At 36.3% G+C, this 20504-nt stretch overlaps 1 protein-coding gene across 2 annotated transcripts in view; it reads left to right on the forward strand.

Moving 5' to 3' along the window:
* Window positions 1-20504, forward strand: part of LOC129237903 (xenotropic and polytropic retrovirus receptor 1-like) — a 49877-nt gene that overhangs the window by 19252 nt on the left and 10121 nt on the right. Inside the window, exons 2-4 of one of the 2 annotated variants that reach the window (XM_054872879.1) lie at window positions 18341-18432; window positions 18503-18898; window positions 18973-19234. In XM_054872879.1, the coding sequence (XP_054728854.1) occupies window positions 18364-18432; window positions 18503-18898; window positions 18973-19234 (727 nt within the window). In that variant the 5' untranslated portion in view covers window positions 18341-18363. The remainder of the gene's footprint in view (window positions 1-18340; window positions 18433-18502; window positions 18899-18972; window positions 19235-20504) is intronic. The other variant, XM_054872880.1, reaches the window with a different exon arrangement.

Here is a 20504-nt window from a genome sequence, read left to right on the forward strand (position 1 = left end):
AATCGAAGTTGCCATTCATGAAATTGGAGCCCAAACAAACGAAAATGTGCTTAAAAATTGGGTTGATCGAATGGCCTACTTACTGTAAAGCCAGTCGTGGCAGTTATTTGAACGATATTATTTTTCATTTATAAATGACAATGCTCAATCTTCAAAATAAAAAAAAAAGTTTGAAAAAATATTGATTACTTCTTTTTTTATAGCCGATTCAAAAAACAAATTTTAATACGTTGTCCAGATCAATACCGCCCAATTCCGGTAACTGTTGCTTTCACCGTAACTGTTGCTCCAGCTTCAGTTTCGAAAAAGTAAAGTCCAGTGACTCCGCCGGACCATAAATCGCACCAAACAGTCACACGTTGAGGATAGAGAGGCTTTTTTTTGCTTGTTGACGAAGCCATTACTCCAGATGATTTTTCGATGGAGTTCTGGATAATTTTCATGCATTTCAACGATTCCATCAACAAAACACAACGGTGTTGATGATCGGCCGGCTTGAATTCTTGTGTTAACTGGACTTTATGAGACTTAATTCCCAAATCTTTATGCAAAATACGGTGTAAGGACGTTTGTGGTATGCCTAATTTCAAAGAACGACGAGAAATGGAAAAATCTGGGTTTCCTTCAACACTTTCGGCTACAACAGCAATATTTTCGTATGTTCTTGAGCGACGTGCACGGATTTTATTCTTCACATCACTAACTTTTCCCAACAGCAAGAATTTTTTCACAAATTTCTGTATTGCGGTCCGGCAAGGTGACATCTACCGAAATAGCGGGCTATTCACAATAACACCAGTTATTGGAAAACCGTTTAAATGCAAAATTCGATTAAAGACACTGCTTCTAAAATAAAATAAAAAATATTCAGAAAAAATTCGTTGTTGAGACGGCAACGAAGCAACATGAGCGGGGGTTGTGTTGATATTTTTCGTATATGACCTAAACAATCTCAATTTTTTCGTAAACAAACTGTTGTCATAATCCCGGTTGCGTCAGCCGATCAGCTGATTTTTTCAAATTCGCTGAAAGCCGGTTAAGGGTCTGATGTGTGTTATCATCATGCAAAATCCAAGAATTGTTTGCCCACATTTCCGGCCGGCCAGGTAGACACTAATGATCCGATGGCGCTAAAAAGTGGCAGATGTGTGTCTTATAGTCATACCAACATAAGAAAAAAATATAGACCGGTTCGTTTGAATTAAACATTCCCGGTACTTTTTGAGCTTAGGCTATGTAGTCAGAGGAGGTTCAGGCATCTCACAAAACTCCCTAAGGACAAACTGAGAATACCCTCGGGCATGCTGACGGGCATTCTCACAGGTCACTGCAGATTTCGTTGCTATCTGCACAGAATTGGGATATGGTCCACTGACTCCTGTCGTTTCTGTGTCCAGTCACTAAAGATTCCAGTACACCAGATGCAGTCGGAAGAAAGGCAAATACGATCAGCCTAATCCAGCTCTATCTTAGGCTTTCTAAGGAAATTGGGTTTGGATAGGTTACTGCAATAAGTAAGAGCCCAAAAGACCTTGAGGTCTTGCACTTCGACTTCATTCATTCAACTCTCGAATTTATTTTTACTGAAACCAGCTTCGGGTGGCGCATGACGTATGTATGGCAGTGTTATCTAGCTGAAATATGGCGTTAGTGTCTGGCAGGTCCTCCATAAAGTTAGCCACGACTTTGTCCAACAAATGTATGTAATCTTCTGAGTTCAAACGTTTGGAAATTTTGCACATGAGTGTATTGCTGTGTTAACTCGAACCATTCAAGAACCAGCTCCAAGGTTCCGTTTGGTAGAAAAACGCTCGTAATTTATGGCGTATAGAAATATAACAGCTAAATAAATCAAAACTTAAGAATGGCGCGTAAATTTAAGTTATTTTCTACACAGAAATGACGACCTTTAATTGAATTTCGCAACAAAACGAGCTCCCAGCGACTTACATTTTTTAAGAAAAACATGAAAAAAGATGCAAAATTTCGAGAACAAAAACAAGGTATTGTTGTCATTGAAGCAAATACTAATAGCATAAATTCCAGTGCCTTTATTGAATTTCGCGGATATCGCGAATTTTTCGGTTTACTTAAGGCAATGCTCAGAAGACAATGAAAGTACGTATTAGCTGTCAAACGACAGAAAATTTTTTTGTGGAAGTAGGCGTCCAGAAAGTTATGAAGACAATTCACTTTTATGCAACCGCCGTTATTATCTCAAAAAAAAAAGACAAAATTAAACTCGATAAAAAAAGTTATAGTGAGAATTCCCGAAAATTAAATCGATAAGTCCCGGAATTAAAAAAAAACCGGAATTAAAATCCCAGTTGATGCTTTCCATTTAAATTCAACCGGGCTATTCGGGTCATGTTCTTCGATTTCGATGTAACTTAAATATGTTGCTCTCTGGTCAAAATAATGAGACACGTATTTTTTTGTTCGCCCGAAAAAATTTTTTTTCAAGAGTTATCGGCAATTTTGTTTTTCGCCTCAAACTCGATTTTTTTTAATTATATAAGAAAATTTTTTTTTTAAATGCCCATAACTTAGTCAAAAATGAACCGATTTTAATAGTTTTGGGTTCAAAATGATCGTAATTACATACACAAGCGACTTCATGTAGAAACAATTGCAAAAAAGTAGTTGAAATTTTTTTATTTAGCAAAAAAGAAAAAAAATTGAAATTTTTTCGAAATTCAATATTTCAAAAAGTGTATTTTTTTTTTTTTATAACTTTTTCCAAATCAAAAGGACATCTCAAACTTTAATTGAGCTGCATGCCTAGTAGCTAAAATGAGTTGTTTTTGAGTAATGAATTTTTGAGTAAACACCCTGTTTCGCAGTTTTTGTTTTTTGCAAAAGAAAAAATTTTCAACTACTTTTTGCAACTATTTCTCCATGAAATCGCTTATGTAAGTAATTACGATTATTTTGAACCCAGAATCATTCAAATCGGCTTATTTTTGACTAAGCTTTGAGCAATTAAAAAAAAATTTCTTATATAGATTCTTTCCATTTCAATTCAAAAGGGCTTTTCGGGACATGTTCTTCGATTTCGATGTAACTCAAATATGTTGCTCTCTGGTCAAAATAATGAGACACGTATTTTTTTTTTCGCCCAAAAAAAATTTTTTTCTAGCTTTATCGGCAATTTTGTTTTTCGGCTCAAAATCGATTTTTTTTAATAATATAAGATTTTTTTTTTTAAATGCTCATAACTTAGCCAAAAATGAACCGATTTTAATAATTTTGGGTTCAAAATGATCGTCATTACTTACACGAGCGATTTCATATAGAAATAGTTGCAAAAAAGTAGTTGAAAATTTTTTATTTTGCGAAAAACAAAAAGTGCGAAACAGGGTGTTTACTCAAAAATTCATTACTCAAAAACAACTCATTTTAGCTACTAGGCATGCAGCTCAATTAAAGTTTGAGATGTCCTTTTGATTTGGAAAAAGTTATAAAAAAAAAAAAAATACACTTTTTGAAATATTGAATTTCGAAAAAATTTCAATTTTTTTTCTTTTTTGCTAAATAAAAAAATTTCAACTACTTTTTTGCAATTGTTTCTACATGAAGTCGCTTGTGTATGTAATTACGATCATTTTGAACCCAAAACTATTAAAATCGGTTCATTTTTGACTAAGTTATGGGCATTTAAAAAAAAAAATTTTCTTATATAATTAAAAAAAATCGAGTTTGAGGCGAAAAACAAAATTGCCGATAACTCTTGAAAAAAAATTTTTTCGGGCGAACAAAAAAATACGTGTCCCATTATTTTGACCAGAGAGCAACATATTTAAGTTACATCGAAATCGAAGAACATGACCCGAATAGCCCGGTTGAATTTAAATGGAAAGCATCAGTTATATCCATATTCCATAGAATTACAAAATATTGTTAAGTGAAAAATTTTCGGTATTATAATCTAATGCGTCTTTAGTATGCGATTTACAATCACGATAAGAAAATGTGGTTTCTCGTTGCTCTTATCGCCGTGAACTTATTTGTTTTGATTAAAATTATATAAATCTTGCTATTTCTCCTCGCAAGCTCTTAAATTAACACATCATTAGTTTATTTATGTGAAAAGCTGCTTACTGACGTAATTTGCATGTCTTAATAAATTAATTAACACAACTGATAGCCCCTAATTGCAGACACAGTTGCATTTGTCATCCCTAATTGCTTTACTTTTATCTACATACGTGATTTTTGTTTAATTTGCGGCTGCATCTCATATTTTAGTCTACGACAAAGTTCGTGCTACTAACGCTTTTCTCCCTTCAGACACTTTGTAAAGCATCCAACATTCTTACCAACAGCGATACGGGTTTTGGATCACTGTCTCGATAGAATTTAAGATTCTCAGTGATGCTCAACTTGCGGGCATTTTCTTTTACATTCCACTTCTACATGCCAACGTATTGATTTTTATTCTTTATTAATCGTTATACATTCGATTCAAAGAAGTTTATTCAAATCTAAGGCGAAATTGGATGCTCATCTGCGCGACACAGTTTTCTTTGTGTTTTTGTTCCCGTATCTTAACTAATGGAAGTTGCTGCCATCCGCATAAAAGAACCTTCAAAATATTAAGATCATTAATGTAAATGTGTAATATGTACCGTTAGGCATGCAAATTACCGAAAAATCAACGCATTCGTATTTACGAGCGTATTCAAGACGAACTTTTCCATTTTTAGCACGATGCGGGACTTTTTCCATTCCAATCGTTTTTCCTGCAAGACACTGCTGAGGGGTTTGGCCTGACAATTAACTTAAAAGTTATTTTTAAAAATTGTGGTAGATATTAAGTGTTTTTTTTTTTTAGTTTCTTGCACTAAAAATTATGCGTATTTCGAGTTGAACTTTTTCCTCTTCCTTCTCTTTCTTCTTCTTCTTTGATTGTTCTTTATTATTTTAATCTTTTTTTAATGCGCTGGGGATTTACCTTTTTTATTAAATTAGCAATTACTTTTACAGCTTGAGTAATGTTAAATAACGGGTATTCGCTTTTCAAAAGTGGGTTGTTTAAGTTGTGAAAGTTTTGTTTAATTGTGGAAAATAAATGGTGAGCTAAAAGAATAAAACTGTGTTCTGACTCAATATAAATATGATTGCAGCTTAAAATATTGGTAATAGCACAGAGCTAACTCGAAAAAATCACTGGATATCCAGAAATTTTCTAAAAACTTTATTTAAAAAGTTTGAAATTTTGATGAAAATTTGTTGCTTTTTATAATTTTATGCAAAGCTTGAAACCATATGTTAATAAATATTTTTGTTGTTGTTATAGAAACTATATTTTTATGAAAAAAAACATAAAAAAAATAAATATAAAAAAATAAATAATTATAAAAAATAAATATAAAAAAAAATATATATAAAAAAAATAAATATAAAGAAAATTAATATGAAAAAAATATTGTATATAAAAAAATTAATATAAAAAAAATACCTAAATATAAAAAAAAATAAAAATAAAAAAAAATAAATATGAAAAAAATTATAAAAATAAAAATAAATATAAAAACAAAATATAAAAAACATAAATATGAAAAAAATAAATATGAAAAAAATTATAAAAACAAAAAAAAAAACTAAATTAAAAAAAAAAACTTTTTAAATAAAAAAATAAACAGTAAACTTTGCAGTAAGTCGCGCTGATATTAAGGTGAACAAAATATAAAAAATATAAAAGAAATATGAAAAACAATATAAAAAAATATTTAAAAAAATATAAAAAACTATAATAAAATAAAAAAATATAAAAAAAAAAATAAAAAATATATAAAAAAATATAAAATAAAATAAAAAAGTATGAAAAAAATAAAAAAAAAATAAAAAAAAAAATAAAAAAAAAATATAGAAAAAAATAAATTAAAAAAAATTAGAAAAAAAAAAATAAATTAAAAAATACATAGAAAAATAAAAGAAATAAAAAAATAAATATGACAAAATATACACAAAAATTATAAAAAAAAAAATTAAAAAGAAGTTTTTTAAATAAAACAAAATAAGAATAAAATAAATAAGTAGTAGACTTTGCAGTATATCGCGCTGATATTAAAGTGACCTCTTAGAAAAAAGAAAAATGGAAATAGGAAAAAATCAGTTAGCAAAGTTCATTCCACGCTGCTCGTTTTTCCCAGTAAACTACTGTAAGTGATTGAAGCTGTGCTCCGTATTTTTCGGGCTACTACTGCCTTTTAAAATAACAAATAGAGAATAGAACAGTTTTAAGATATTGCAAATGGTAAAACTTAAAATAAGCTGTTGTTCCACATAAATGGACCTACAGCTTTAAGCCGTCTCCGAAAAAACAATAGAACAAACTTTTTCTTCATTTTGGTATTTCATGAACGGAGATTCCAACCTACGTACTCCGAATGGTAGTCACGCACCAATCCATTCGGCTACGGCGGCCGCCGTTTTTAGAAAAATTACGATAATATCCAAAATTTTTGGATCAAAAATTTTACGCGGGTTGCCTTGGATATTATAAGGCACCTACAACACCTTTACAATCAGGTTTAGTGTTGCTGCAAACAACAACAACTGATTTAACCACTTTTTTTATCCTAAACCGTCATTCTACGTCAAAACGACGACACGCATCATTTGCTTAGTATGTTGTCATCGTTTGGGGTCGAAAGAACCTGTTTTAGTTCAGAAATCCGTGTCCTCTTGACCGTTTTAATGGAGAACTGCACAATTTCTTTCTTAAAAATGCGCTAGACAATTGTCCCGATTTCGTGCCTGTGTTCTCCATGCAGAAATCCTAATCTTTGGCCTCAGTAGGACGCTTAAAGTTATGGGATATCCCGCTGCTAAACTTATAGCGGTGTTCAGCGGTCACCGGGTGATCGGAACTCATCCGGAGAAGTTTGAACTTCGGTATAACCGAATTTCTTTGCAAATGTCAGGGTCTGGCGGCTAGGCGCTTGAGATTTCTTAGTGTGGTTGTCCTTATTTTAAGTTTTGTAATTTTTCGCAGGTAGTAGTCTACATTATAGTATCAAAACGGCACTCTGGGACTACTTGCAGTGTACCTGTGGTGGTACTCTTACCATCTAACTCAGTAGGTAGGCTACCTACCTAGCTTTCCTATTTAGAAATTCCTGGTAATTGCAGTCCGACTGTAAGGCTTCCTTTTTGAAATTAATTGCCAAAAAGTTGAAAAGAACTTTAAAATACTATTTACCCTTTTGTTGAATTTTCTTTTACTCGTAATTCTGCTCTTCCCTTCATGCTGGTTAATCAATAGTTTTTACATTTGTGTGAAAAAATTGCTTTCAGCGCTACACCTGTTGTTAACCCATTTACAGCTTAATTCCATTGCATGTTTGTGCGTATGTTTGTAACTTTGATATTGAGAATATTTGTAATCTGCTTGCAAATATTATTGACGAAATGGGATCACGTGCGACATGCTATCAGAAAAATCTATTTACTATTTGCTGCGGTCACAACCAGGTGTTGAAAGTGGAAGGTATTTTTTGTTTTGTTTTACTAAATATCATGCATGACAACAATTTTATGAGTGAATTTAGTTGTGTCAGCAAAGGCCTGTAAGTGGTGTGATTAGTTAGGGCACTCATTGTGAGCTGAATAGATAGTGTTGTTTTTTTATATGTTTGTATAAGTGTTTGAATTGTTTACTTCACACCGTCGAAGGCTTAGGGAACAGTTTTGGTATTTTGTTTTTTGATTGGCTTCCCGCCAATACAGATTTTATTGTTTTGAAAAGCCCAGCAAAGTAGTTTTTTATATTTGATTTTCTAAGTCTAGATAAAGAGTTCTGAAGAAGGCCAAGTATCTTTCATAATGTCTCTGTATTGAAAAAAGTACTTGGATCACTTTCTTAAATGCGAGCTTACTGTCTGCTACAGCAGGTAGTTGGTGGAGTACAACGGTGGAGTAAACGAATCAAGTTGGAATCTACAACGGACCTAAGTTACTAAAATGAACACTGCGCGCCAACTTTAGAAGACAACGCAGTAGGTACTAAGAATCGCCTTCCTTGACGTTTCCACGACAGTCGATTGATAGTCGATTTGATATTCAAAGAAAAATGTTATTTTTTAATATAAATGATCGGATTTTTTATTTCAATATAAAGAGGCAGGTATGCCATTAATAGTGGAAAATAACATCAGGCAAATGAACACCACGACCACGTTTACAGCACAATATCTTTTTCAAGAAATTTTGCATAACCGAATTGCAAAGTGGCTGCCCTATGTCCTCGATAGCCTCACGAATTCCATCTTTGAGGTCTTGAATCGACGCTGGGCTGTTGGCATAGACCTTCTCTGTCACGTGGCCTCAAAGAAAAAAGTCACAAGGGATTAAATCACAAGAGCTCGGTGGCCAATTGTGATCACCTCTTCGAGAGATAACTCGTTCCGGAAACTTTTCCCGTAAAAGATCAATGGTTTCGTTGCTTGTGCGGTTCGTAGCGCCATCTTGTTGGAAATAAACGTTATCCAAATCAATACCATCCAATTCCGGTCATAAAACCATGAAAATTCGTTAATCACCTTTCGATAGCGATAGATAACACCTGTTATTGGAAAACCCTTTATGTTCTCGGAACGACCCGATTTTATATACGGCCAAGGACTGTCACTGTCAATTCCAGCTGACACAATAACAATAACCACCTTGCGTTCACAACTGTGATGTAACGTATTTTTAGAAGAACCGATAGGAGATATGGTTTTTGCAAAAAAGAAATGGATGGGATGGATATATGGGGGTACTTACATAAACTTGACCCCAACACTTCGAAATGAAAGTTAAAAACCTCTGGTCGGCTGGATATTTTCCCGATCGAAAGTCTAACTATTTACATATACTATATATAGTTTCTAAAATATTTCACATAAAATGTATTCAGCTGCCTCGTCATCCTCAAGGAGAAGTTGTCCTGCATGACAATCACATGCAAATAAAGCGCAGTCGGTTGTGATCTTTTAGGTAAAATTTGAATATTTTTCAGCTGCTTTAAGTAATATCTGCTAAACGGCCATTCTAAGTGAACTTAGGTGAGGTTTGGCAGCCGCATCGTACACAGAGACAGCGATGCCACTTAGACCACGAAATGGGTTCGTTGTGACCTGGACTTACTCCCCTATTAATTTACTTACTCATTGATGAGTACGCCGGTTGCCTTTTATATTTTGTAACACTACGTGTCATGCACTGAAATTCGATAATTTTAATATATTAAAAAGTTTGGTATTTTTTCGACTAAACTTACGTATAACGATTTTACTTTAGAGCTTTATTTGTTCTTTTCTCAATGAGCTGAAAAATTCATTTCGCTTAAAAGATGGAATTAATCGTGACGATTTTCGTGCGATGATTTATTACGATTTTCGACGTGGATTATAGAAACAGAAGTGCATTGACCAACTTAAAACGAGTTCCAAAGTGGCCGTCGATCCTTACAGGATACATTTCGCGAAGGTTGTCCAAAAACTATAGTTGTGCCAGAAACAATCGTTGCTGTGCTACAATTGATAACGGATGATTGTTATGTGACATATGGCGAGATAGAGCCATCCTTGATTATTAGTGGGATCAGCATACACTCAATATTGCATGAAGATTTGGTTGTCAAGAAAATCTGTTCCCGTTAGTTACCGCATAATTTGACAATTGCCCAAAGAGGACTCGTGTCGATTGGTGTAAAGAATTGTAGAAAATATGCAGGCGCGGTATTCAAAGCACGTCTATGACATCGTAACAGGTGACGAATCTTGAATCTAAGCATATGAGCCGGGAAGAAAATTACAATCGACAGTATGGGTATGGGTGTATCAAGACGAGCTTAATCCAACAGAAATTGTTCGCAAAAGAAGCATCCCAAATCAAATGGTCGCCGGTGTTTCGAAAAATCTGGTCATGTCGCAATTGCACTAGTAGAGAAATTTAAAACAGTCAATTCTGAGTGGTACACGACCATTTGTTTGCGAGAAATTTTCAGAGTATTTAGGAAAACCAGCCGGCGATGACGAATAAATTTTCACCTAGACAATGCGAGCTCTCACGTACGTAGCGGCTTACACAAGATAGAAAAAACTAAGACTCTATGACTACTTTTCCAACACGCAAGTGAAGTTTAGGGAAGTCGATGTCTTCATCTTGGTAAAAGGTCAACCAGACTTAATCAATTCCAAAACGGAAAAACGGAATTTCTTTCCGAGCGCAGTCATATAAAAGGACTGCATCTGACTTCCTTCCCTTCAGAAAAGAAACTAACAAAAGTCACGACACGCTACTCCAATACTAGTGGTGAATGGGAGGTCAGAAATCCTAGTTCTCGAATATATCAAAGTTTTTGCTCAAGAAAGCAGTCTTCTCCTGCTAACGCGCTAAAAGCGAGTGTCGCAATGCGGCGCTTGCACGGAATTAATCAGCTAAAAAAAATCTGTCTTGCTGAGGTTCTACGGGTCACTTGATACTCGGCAAAACCACAACTTTATACTCGGCAAAACCAACAATTTACATTCTATTGCGTTTTGCGGTTAGTTTACTTTGCGTAATTTTATATCGAGCATTGAAAAGTTTTCGCAAAGGCGATTTCTAAGAAATTTAAAAGGGTTAAACTTTGCAAAATTTTTCACATTTCCGCGAAATCAACATCTCAGCTTCGAACGTTTATACAGTCTGTATGTGTTGTTGTTTGGAAACCTGTTTTTCATTGAGAGAAGTCTCTTACATTAGGGCAGTTCATGAGCCATACTGCTTTTTTATTCACTAGGTAATTTTTGGCATTTAATGCATACCCGAGCAGCTTTTAAAATCGGAATAAAAAAATTCGTAGGGCGCCTTTCGAGTTCACTGGCTTTTTCAATAAGTAAGATTGTGGTATGTGGGGGCAATCAGTGAAACGCGTCTCGAAAGCAAAAAACCCTCATTGTTGATCGATATAGACACATGGAACCATGTGTAATAATTTTTTGTTCAAAAGTGCTTGAGCATGCTCGACATTTGTTTTCTTCTATTGGTCAAGTGTTCAACATGTTTTCCATCATTCATGTCATTCAACTACTCGTATCTACCAATCATTTCCCTAAAACTTGAGATTATATTTGAAGATATTGATTAACATTTATTATGTAATCCCAGCAAAGTTTTCATCAATCTAAATGAAATCAATGCAATTGGTATTATCAATTGCGTGGAATAATTGTCGATAAAAGCCAGTTTGATTTATTTGAATGCGGCCAAAAGAGAGGTAAACAAACTCGCTCAAAGTAGTAACCCAAAAATATATGCATGCACATACAGCGGTGTGCGATGAAATAGAAACTCGCATTAGTTAACGTTTTTACTTAAATTTTTTTCATCATCCAATTCCTTATATACAGGGTTCGGCACTCGAAGTTTAACCAATTAAAAAGGCCATTAATTTAGTTTGGAAAATTACTTTTATTCAATTCAAAGTAAAAAATGTGTGAAAATAATGCAAAATTAAGAATCAATTTACTTTTGCTCGATATGACCACCTTTTGCCTTGTCCATGGCCTTGAAACGGTCCAAAAACGAATCGTAAGCTGCGCGAAAGTGACTTGCAGGTATTTTGGCCCACTCGTGGCCAATGACTTTTTTCAGCGCCTCGAGACTGGTGAGTCTTTTTGTCCGGATGAATTGCGTCTGATGAATTTGAGAGCCATTGTGTGGACGTTATAAAGTTCGGAACATTGTTCTTTAGCCATTCTTGGTTCAATCAAGCTTTGTGAGACGGTGCCGCGCCCTGTTGAAACGTCCATGCTTTGCCACTGAAATGCTTGTCAGCCCACAGCTTCAAAGCAACCTCCAGAATACTTTCCCGATAATATTTCGCATTTACCTAGACGCCAGGCTCGATGATAACGATTGGAAAACGCCCATCTGCGGTTACAGCGGCCCAAACCATTACCTGTGGCGGGTGCTGCCTCCTGGTGGCCAATCGATGACTCAAGTTCTCGTATGAACGGTCGGTCAAATAAACCCTATCGTTTTGGGAGTTTACAAATTGGTCAACTTGAAAAATTTTCTCATCAGAAAACACAATGTTCGGAATTTCGGCCAAGGGAAGTAACTCTTTCGCTCTCTCAAGTCTGACTTGTTGCTGCTTTGGTGTGAGATCATGCGTCTTTTGGATCTTGTTGGGCTTGACTTTGAGATAATTGTTTAGTATGCGGCGGATGCTACGGTCAGATATTTTCAGTTCTTTCGCCGTTTGATTGGCACTTCGTCGGGGATTTCGCTCAAGCCGCTTCTTCACTTTTTGAAGCATTTCACGAGACGTTGCAGTCTTTTGATCACCTCCTCGATGACGTTTCGCGATGCCACCAGTATCATTGTATCGAGCAATGGTGCGATAAGCAAAAACTTTATTTACTTTAAGGTGCTCGAGCTCACGAACAATCGCTGGTTGTGATTTTCCAGCCAAGTATAATGAAATCACACTATTACGATTAAAATCCATTACTGATTTTCTTTTTTCGCGTTTACTCCCGGCAAAATGCTTCCGCGCGCTTGTAAACAATACTTTGGACTGTCATTTAGCCAACTAACAAACAGCTGATTCCCGTGCATCAGCTGCGCGAGCGGTCTGAAGTTGGTTACACTTCGAATCCGAGACCCTGAATATATATTGTTTGGCGCGTACATCATTTTTGTGTGTTTGGCCGAGCTCCTCCTCCTATTTGTGGCTCGCGTCTTGATGTTGTTCCACAAATGAAGGGACCTACAGTTTCAAGCCGACTCCAAACAGTAGATATTTTTTATGAGGAGCTTTTTCATGGCAGAAATACACTGGGAGGTTCGCTATTGCCTGCCGAGGAGCGACCGCTATTAGAAACAACTTTTTCTTAATTTTGGTGTTTCGCCGAAATTCGAACCTACGTTCTCTTTGAATTCCGAATGGTAGCCACGCACCAACCCATTCGGTTACGGCGGCCGCCCATCCAATTCCTTACTATTCCTTTATTTGTTATTTACTTAGTCTATATCTAATTTAACACAGTAAATCAATTTTATTTAAAGCTAGATAAAGTGGCATTAAAATCTAATAGGCTCGCATAATTAATACTTAGACGTATACTTCTAGTAGTTGGTTCAATATAGCTTTAGAAATACGCAGAAATAGAAAGCGTCAAGCACTGCAGTCAGAAGACGGGAGATTAATAGGAAACATCATAAAGATGGTAGCTTAAGTTAGGTTAGGTTGACCTGACTGGTTTGACTGACCTGACTGACTAAAGTTTCGCTCTTCCAATTCATTGTAAAATCTGCAGTTATTATTGTTTGTAATTCCTATCTTGTCTGCGTGTGCCGCCAGCAAATTATGGCCTGTCAGTATACCTACAATAGTTCTGCTTTCTTTTCTAGACAGGGCTAGTACACACACATGATGTTCTAGATTATTCCATCTCCTGTCTATCCGTCCTTTCATGTCTGAAACGATGCCATTGTTGATCGTATTTAAGGGGTTTAATATGTCGTTTTCTTGTTCAAATGACATGTGAACAGGCTCTTGGCAACCTCATCTAACGGGTGATCAATTAAGAGGAGTTTTTTTCATTTGCGTTTTTTTTACAGATCGCGCGCGAGTTGTGGCAAACTGTCATCGTGGATTTGTTGAACAGCGTTTGGCATTTCATCATGGAAAGACTCACACCGCAACAACGTCTACAAATTGTTCAACTGTATTATGAAAATCAGCGTTCTGTGACAAATGTTTTTCGTGCGCTTAGACCGCATTATGGTCAACATAATCGGCCTGCCTTCTTAAACACTATTCGACATACCATCAACAAATTTGAATCCGAATATTCATTGGTGGATAATTCTCGACCGAATAGACCACGTCCAGCAAGAAGCATTGAGAATATAGCGGCAGTAGCAGAGAGTGTACGTGAAAACCGCGATGAATCGATTCGGCACCGTTCTCAGCAACTTGGACTGTCGTATGGAACAACTTGGTCAATTTTACGGAAGGATCTTCATTTAAAAGCATACAAAATACAGCTCGTACAAGAACTAAAGCCAAATGACCTTCCTGCACGTCACCGTTTTGCTGATTGGGCTCTTGAAAAGATTGAAGAAGATCCGCTGTTTTCGAGCAAAATTTTGTTCAGCGATGAGGCGCATTTCTGGCTCAATGGTTACGTCAATAAGCAAAATTGCCGTATTTGGGATGAAGAGCAACCAGAACAGGTTCAAGAGCTACCTTTACACCCAGAGAAAACAACGGTCTGGTGTGGTTTATGGGCTGGTGGAATCATCGGTCCATATTTTTTCAAAAATGATGATGGCCGCAACGTAACTGTGAATGGTGCTCGCTACCGTACCATGATATCGGACTCTTTGGTACCTGAAATTGAATCTAATGGTCTCTACGACATTTGGTTTCAACAAGACGGAGCCACTTGCCATACAGCTCGTGAAACAATGACTTTATTGAGAAGTCATTTCGGAGAGCAGCTGATTTCACGTTTAGGACCTGTGAGTTGGCCACCAAGATCTTGTGATATCACACCTTTGGACTTTTTTCTTTGGGGATTCGTGAAGTCCAAGGTCTAGAAGCCAACATTACTCTCTGAAGCTCTGAAGCTCTGGAAGCCAACATTACGCGTGTTATTCACGACATACCAGTCGAAATGCTCGAACGAGTGATTGAAAATTGGACCTTCAGAATGGACCACCTTAAGCGTAGTTGCGGCCAACATTTGAATGAAGTCATATTCAAAAAGTAAATGTCAAAGAATGTCCTTTCAAATGATAAATAAAGGTTTTGAACATAATTTACATTTTTGTTTTTTTTTAACTATTGAAAAAAGCACCTCATGATTGATCACCCGTTACAAGGCAAGCTCACCTGCAATGCCCTTATCTCCGGGTACCCAATAGATGTGCAGCCGTCTATCTGTGACCAATCTCTCTATGGCTTCCCTGATTTTAAGAAAATTTTTAGATGAAATTTCGTATGAGTTTATTTGTTTTATCGCTGCTTGACTGTAATACGTATATATTTATTTATTTTGGAGTTGCTCGATTGCTAATTCTTCAGCCTTTCCTACAGCAAAGGCTTCTACTTGAAAGATACTACAGTGATCACAAGCAGCTTGGCCGGCTGCCTGATGCATAGTTCTGCGCAATAGATCCTTGAACCTACTCCGTCTAACATTTTCGAGCCGTCAGTAAATGTGTTAAGCGTATTGGGGCTAGGTTTCATTAATCTTTTCCACCCTTCTACTTCGATTATTGTTCGGAATTTCCTCACCCAAATGCATTTCGAAATCATATAATCTGTATTGGCCCTATAAATCATGGGTATTGAGCTATGTGGCCCGAGACAAACTGAGTCCTGAAATGGTTCACTTCCCTGAAGTTTCTTTGAACCCATTTGTCTACTGTTTCGCCCTCCATCTGCCACTCGATTCAGTTTCCCATGACGCTTCATTTTTTATATCTTTTCCCTTGTTCACTCCACTCGGGAGCATAGGGCCTCGACAAGACTCAGTCTTGCGTTGGTTTCGTTAATCTATTTGCTTTCTGACAGGGTAGGTGTTTAGCCTGTCGACGTTTCATAGTGGTGGCGTATTTTTATTGGAACGCCACGCATCCATTCGTTCCCAGGCCATGAGGTCGACAGCTATCTCCCCGCTGATCAAACAAACTGTCGCGCTTAGATAGCGCGGCAGGCCGAAGCAACTCTGAGTGTCGCTGTTCGTTGTACAGCCTCTAGTTTTGCAATTTAGCGCAACTCCCTATACTTCGCTGCCGTACAAGATTATTGAGTTTTTGGCCGCCATGATCCGCCTTCTTTTGCTCGGTGTTTGCTTAGCATTCCCGTGAGCTTCGCTGCTTTGGTAACCGCGCGCCATATCTGGGCCCAGAACGTAAGCCTGCAATATCAAAAATATCTCCACTAAGCATTGAGGTAAAATTAAATAAAGATTATTTTGCCTTTAATAAGGTGGTCAGTTAAAGGTGAGGCTAGTCGGTTGGAAAACAGGTTTTTAGCTGAATGAGATCTATCAATATCAAGAACTATGGTTTGACAGCTGAGAATGGCAAATTTTGTAGGGATTGGCAAGTCAACTGGAATCGTTTAATGCCAGAACAACGCTTTGAAATTGTGGAAACTTATTTTGAAAGTAAAAAACAAAAAAATCTTTTCGCGAAGTTCATTTTACGGTCGATGTAATCGGCCTAGTAAGCAAGTAGTTCGTACAGTTATTGATAGTTTTCGCACTACTTTTACTCTTCTCGATTCAAAACCATCAACAAGACAAAGAAAGAAACGAATATTGCTGCTGTAGCGCGAAGTGTTGAAGAAGACGTCGAAGTGTGGGTTTATCATTGTTCTCACCGTATTGGCCTTTGTCCTTCGACTTACGTATTAACCTTGGGTTACGTGCCTATATAAAACACAGCTCGTGCAAGAATTGAAGCCAAATGACCATCATTTGCGTCGCTTTTTTACTGAATGGGCTCATTTGAACTTATTACTCAGATTTATTTGAAAAAAATAGTCAATAATATCAAAAATAACTCCAATACTGCAATATCAAAAATAACTCCACTAAGCATTGAGGTAAAATTAAATTCCAGAGTATTTTGCATTTTATTTAAATTCATGCACACAAAGGTTATTTGCCAGAATAAAAACTCTTGAAATAAAGTCGCGACGTTTGGCTTTATTTTATTTCACTAAGCCGCCAACTTGAAAAATTTTAATTCATATAATTTCTATTGACATTGATAACACATGATATTGGTGTTAGGGGTAGTCAGAATTTTCAAAAAAAATATTGTTTTTTGTATTTTCTTTAACTATAATATCTTAAAGATATTATGTGAAAATTTTAATTGAATCCGACAAAGACTTTTCGAGTTATTCAACAATTAACAAAGGGTACTCGGGGCTCTACATAAATCGATAGCAAAACTTTAAATACGTTTTTCTCAAAACTATGTTTTTTGAATTGGTGATCACTGTTAACTTAAAACCCGCTTGGTAGGTTAGGTTAGGTTGATATGGTTGCCCAGGGAATGGGCACACTTGGACGAAGAAAGATTCGTCCTTTGTGATGCCATTATGGAGGGGTGAGGCGGGAGAGAAAGACCGATGGGATACAGGGAGAGGGCGGGGAGAGATGGTGCTGGGATGGTTAGGAGCGTGCGGAATCTACCCGCTTGGTAGATTTCAATAAAATGTATACTGCTTTTGAAAAACATAAAAAATTCGTGCCTGATCGAAGGCATTTTTTTTCAAAATTTCGATTTTTTTTAAATAATTAACTGTCGGTTTTTTCTCGAAAATCTGAAAAATATTTCCTGAGGCCGCATAATTGTTAATTTTGAAAAAAAAGCTTCGATCAGCAACAAGATTATCTATTAATAAAATTAATTTCTCTTGGCCGATTGAATTTAGATGAATCTTCAAGGACTTGTGATGATCACCGCAAAGGACTTCTGGAGAAACGGGCTCCACACAAATAGCGTAAACTTTTATATGTAATTATTAATTTTTGTTTTGAAATTTTGCTAAAGTCAAGTCGAAATATGATGTATTAATGCTATGTTTTTATTTTTATAAAATAAAGCAATTGACTAGCAAAAAACAAAAAAAATGAAAATCAGCTTGTTTTTGGCCCTCTGACTACTCCTACTCATTTATTTATTTTTCCAAATATTAATTCCCTAAAATTTCTGAAATTTTAGCACTCTTTCAAAATAAGAAAAAGAAAACTAAAGTTTAATTTAAACGGTTTGCAAAGCATGTTACGTTGAAAACTTTGACCCAAACCGGCTCTATGTCAGCGCACACCGCTGTCTGTGTCTTCATAAATCCCAATCAATCGTCGTATAATTTGCTGCTGCTTTTGTTATATTTGTATGTACTTATGTTATTACAAATGGGTTATTTTTGTTTACCAGCAGGTTTGGGTGAGACGAGACGTAACGACGATTGATCAAACAACGCGCGTGATTTGTGACATTGACATTTTTTTAATGAAAACTCGAGGGAAATTGATGTGTAAATTTTCGCCTATACATACACGTGTGCATGTAGGTATGTGTGAGGGGGCTGGTTGTACTATGATTAATCATAATTTATCAAAATCTTGTGGTGAAGTGCAGACAAGCTTGCATACAAATTATTTGATTGATGGCGACGCGGCAGAACTTAAGTATTTTAGATAAAAGCAGATATAATAGAAACAATTTTTTTTACAAATTTTTACTTGCGTCTCGTTTTCAAATTCACTCCTACAAACACCTGTTTTTGAACGCAATTAATTTTAATTCGATTTCTTTCCCTCTACAGCAGCGGACCATTGAGCAGACAAGATGAAATTCGCCGAACACCTATCGGCGCATATAACGCCGGAATGGCGCAAACAATACATTAATTATGAGGTATTTATTGCTTATTTGAAAGCATTTGAAAGCATATATTTCATGTAATATTTTCATTTGAATATTTCAGGAAATGAAGGCCATGCTTTATATGGCCGTCGAAGAAGCGCCCTCTGTCGACAGCGTTGAAGATGAAGTGCTTAAGCGACATTTTGCCAATTTCGATGAGAATTTTTTTCATTATTGCGATAAGGAATTGAAAAAGATCAACACATTCTATTCGGAAAAATTAGCCGAAGCGACACGTAAATTCGCCACACTCAATGCCGAGCTGAAGACCTGCATCGAAGAGTCCGAACGTTCGGCGAAAAAGTCGAAATCATTGAAAAAGCCTGGTTTGCCGCATCGTAAAGCCGCAGAATTGAAGTTGGCTTTCAGCGAATTTTACTTGAGTTTGATTTTGCTGCAGAACTATCAAAATTTAAATCATACAGGATTTCGCAAAATTCTCAAGAAACATGATAAGGTAAGCATTTCGTGTAATCGCTGCCAAATAAGAAAAGCTAATCAATCATCTTTTGCAATTGTGTTTGCTTACAGCTACTGCGCGTCGATACCGGTGCCAAGTGGCGTCAGGAATATGTGGAATCTTCACACTTTTTCATCAACAAAGATATCGACAATATCATCAATGAAACTGAGACCACCGTAACGACTGAGTTGGAGGGCGGCGATCGTACGCGCGCCATGAAACGTTTACGTGTACCGCCACTTGGTGAACAACAGAGTCCGTGGACTACTTTTAAAGTTGGGCTTTTTTCGGGCAGTTTTATTGTGCTTGCCGTGGTTGTGATATTGTCGGGTGAGTTGGGAGAATTTTTTATGATTTGTTTGATTTTGAAATTTTCTGGGTAGAAAAAATGAAAGAAAGGTGACGTAATAAGTTTGAAATGCTTTTCGCTGCCTATCTTTAGTGAGCCATATCTCACTCCATATACTTTGTATCGGACCATAAAATACGGCGGTAATTAAAAGTTGAGAAAATATCAATATGTACACCATAAATTGGAGCTCGGACAAACACCCAAAATTGACGCTTTTGTGGGTCGGGTGAACGATATGAAGTGTTACCTATTCAAAACACCATAACTTTGTTGTGTGAAATTGGTTTTTATTGATTTCAAAGACAAAATTGTTCAATAATGTTTACAATTTTAACATATATTCACTTTAGCTCGATATGACCACCATTAGCCTTCAAACGGTCAAAAAATGAGTTGCATGCTGCACGAATGTGATCTTGAGGTATTTTGGCCCATTTTCGTATAATCGCTTTTTTCAGCGCATCCATACTGGCATATTTTTTAGTCCTCACCTTGCTCTCCAAAATGGATCAGATGGAAAAGTCCATCGGATTTGCGTCTGGCGAATTCGAAAGCCATTGTGTGGACGAAGTGAAGTGTGGAACATGATTTTTTAACCATTCTGGGTTTACACGAGCTTTATGAGGCGGTGCCGAGTCCTGTTGGAACGTCCATGGTCTACGACCGAAATGTTTGCGTGCCCACGGCTCTAAAGCAGCTTCTAAAACATTTTCCCGATAATAAGTCGCATTCACTTTGACACCAGGCTCAGCGGCCCAAACCATTACTTGCGATGGGAAATTGCTTCGAGTGGTCATACGTAGGCTCAAATTCTCGTATGGGCGTTCGGTCAAGTAAACATGATCGTTTTGAGTGTTTATGAACTACTCAATTGGGAATTTTTTTTCATCAGAAAACACAATGTTAGTAAATTCGCCACGTTCGTGCAATCGCAACAACCCCTTTGCTCTTTTGCACCGAACTTTTTTTTGCTGGGGTGGAAGATCGTGTGCTTTTTGGACCTTGTAAACCTTGACCTTGTGCTCATTTTTCAATATGCGTCGAATGCAGAAAAAAAAATCAAGAAAACTGAGATGCAAATGCTTTTGATGGCTTATAAACAATATATTGAACTGTCATTAGAACAATTTTGACGTTGATGTCATGAGCTGTTTTACAGATACAAGCAGTGTGAAGTTGGTAACACTACATATCGTTCACCTTGTAAATATAATTTAAAGTTAAGATTACGCTTTAAAAAATGTCTTT

The sequence above is a fragment of the Anastrepha obliqua genome, chromosome 2 (genome assembly GCF_027943255.1).
Source record: "Anastrepha obliqua isolate idAnaObli1 chromosome 2, idAnaObli1_1.0, whole genome shotgun sequence".
In the NCBI taxonomy this organism is placed as follows: domain Eukaryota; kingdom Metazoa; phylum Arthropoda; class Insecta; order Diptera; family Tephritidae; genus Anastrepha; species Anastrepha obliqua.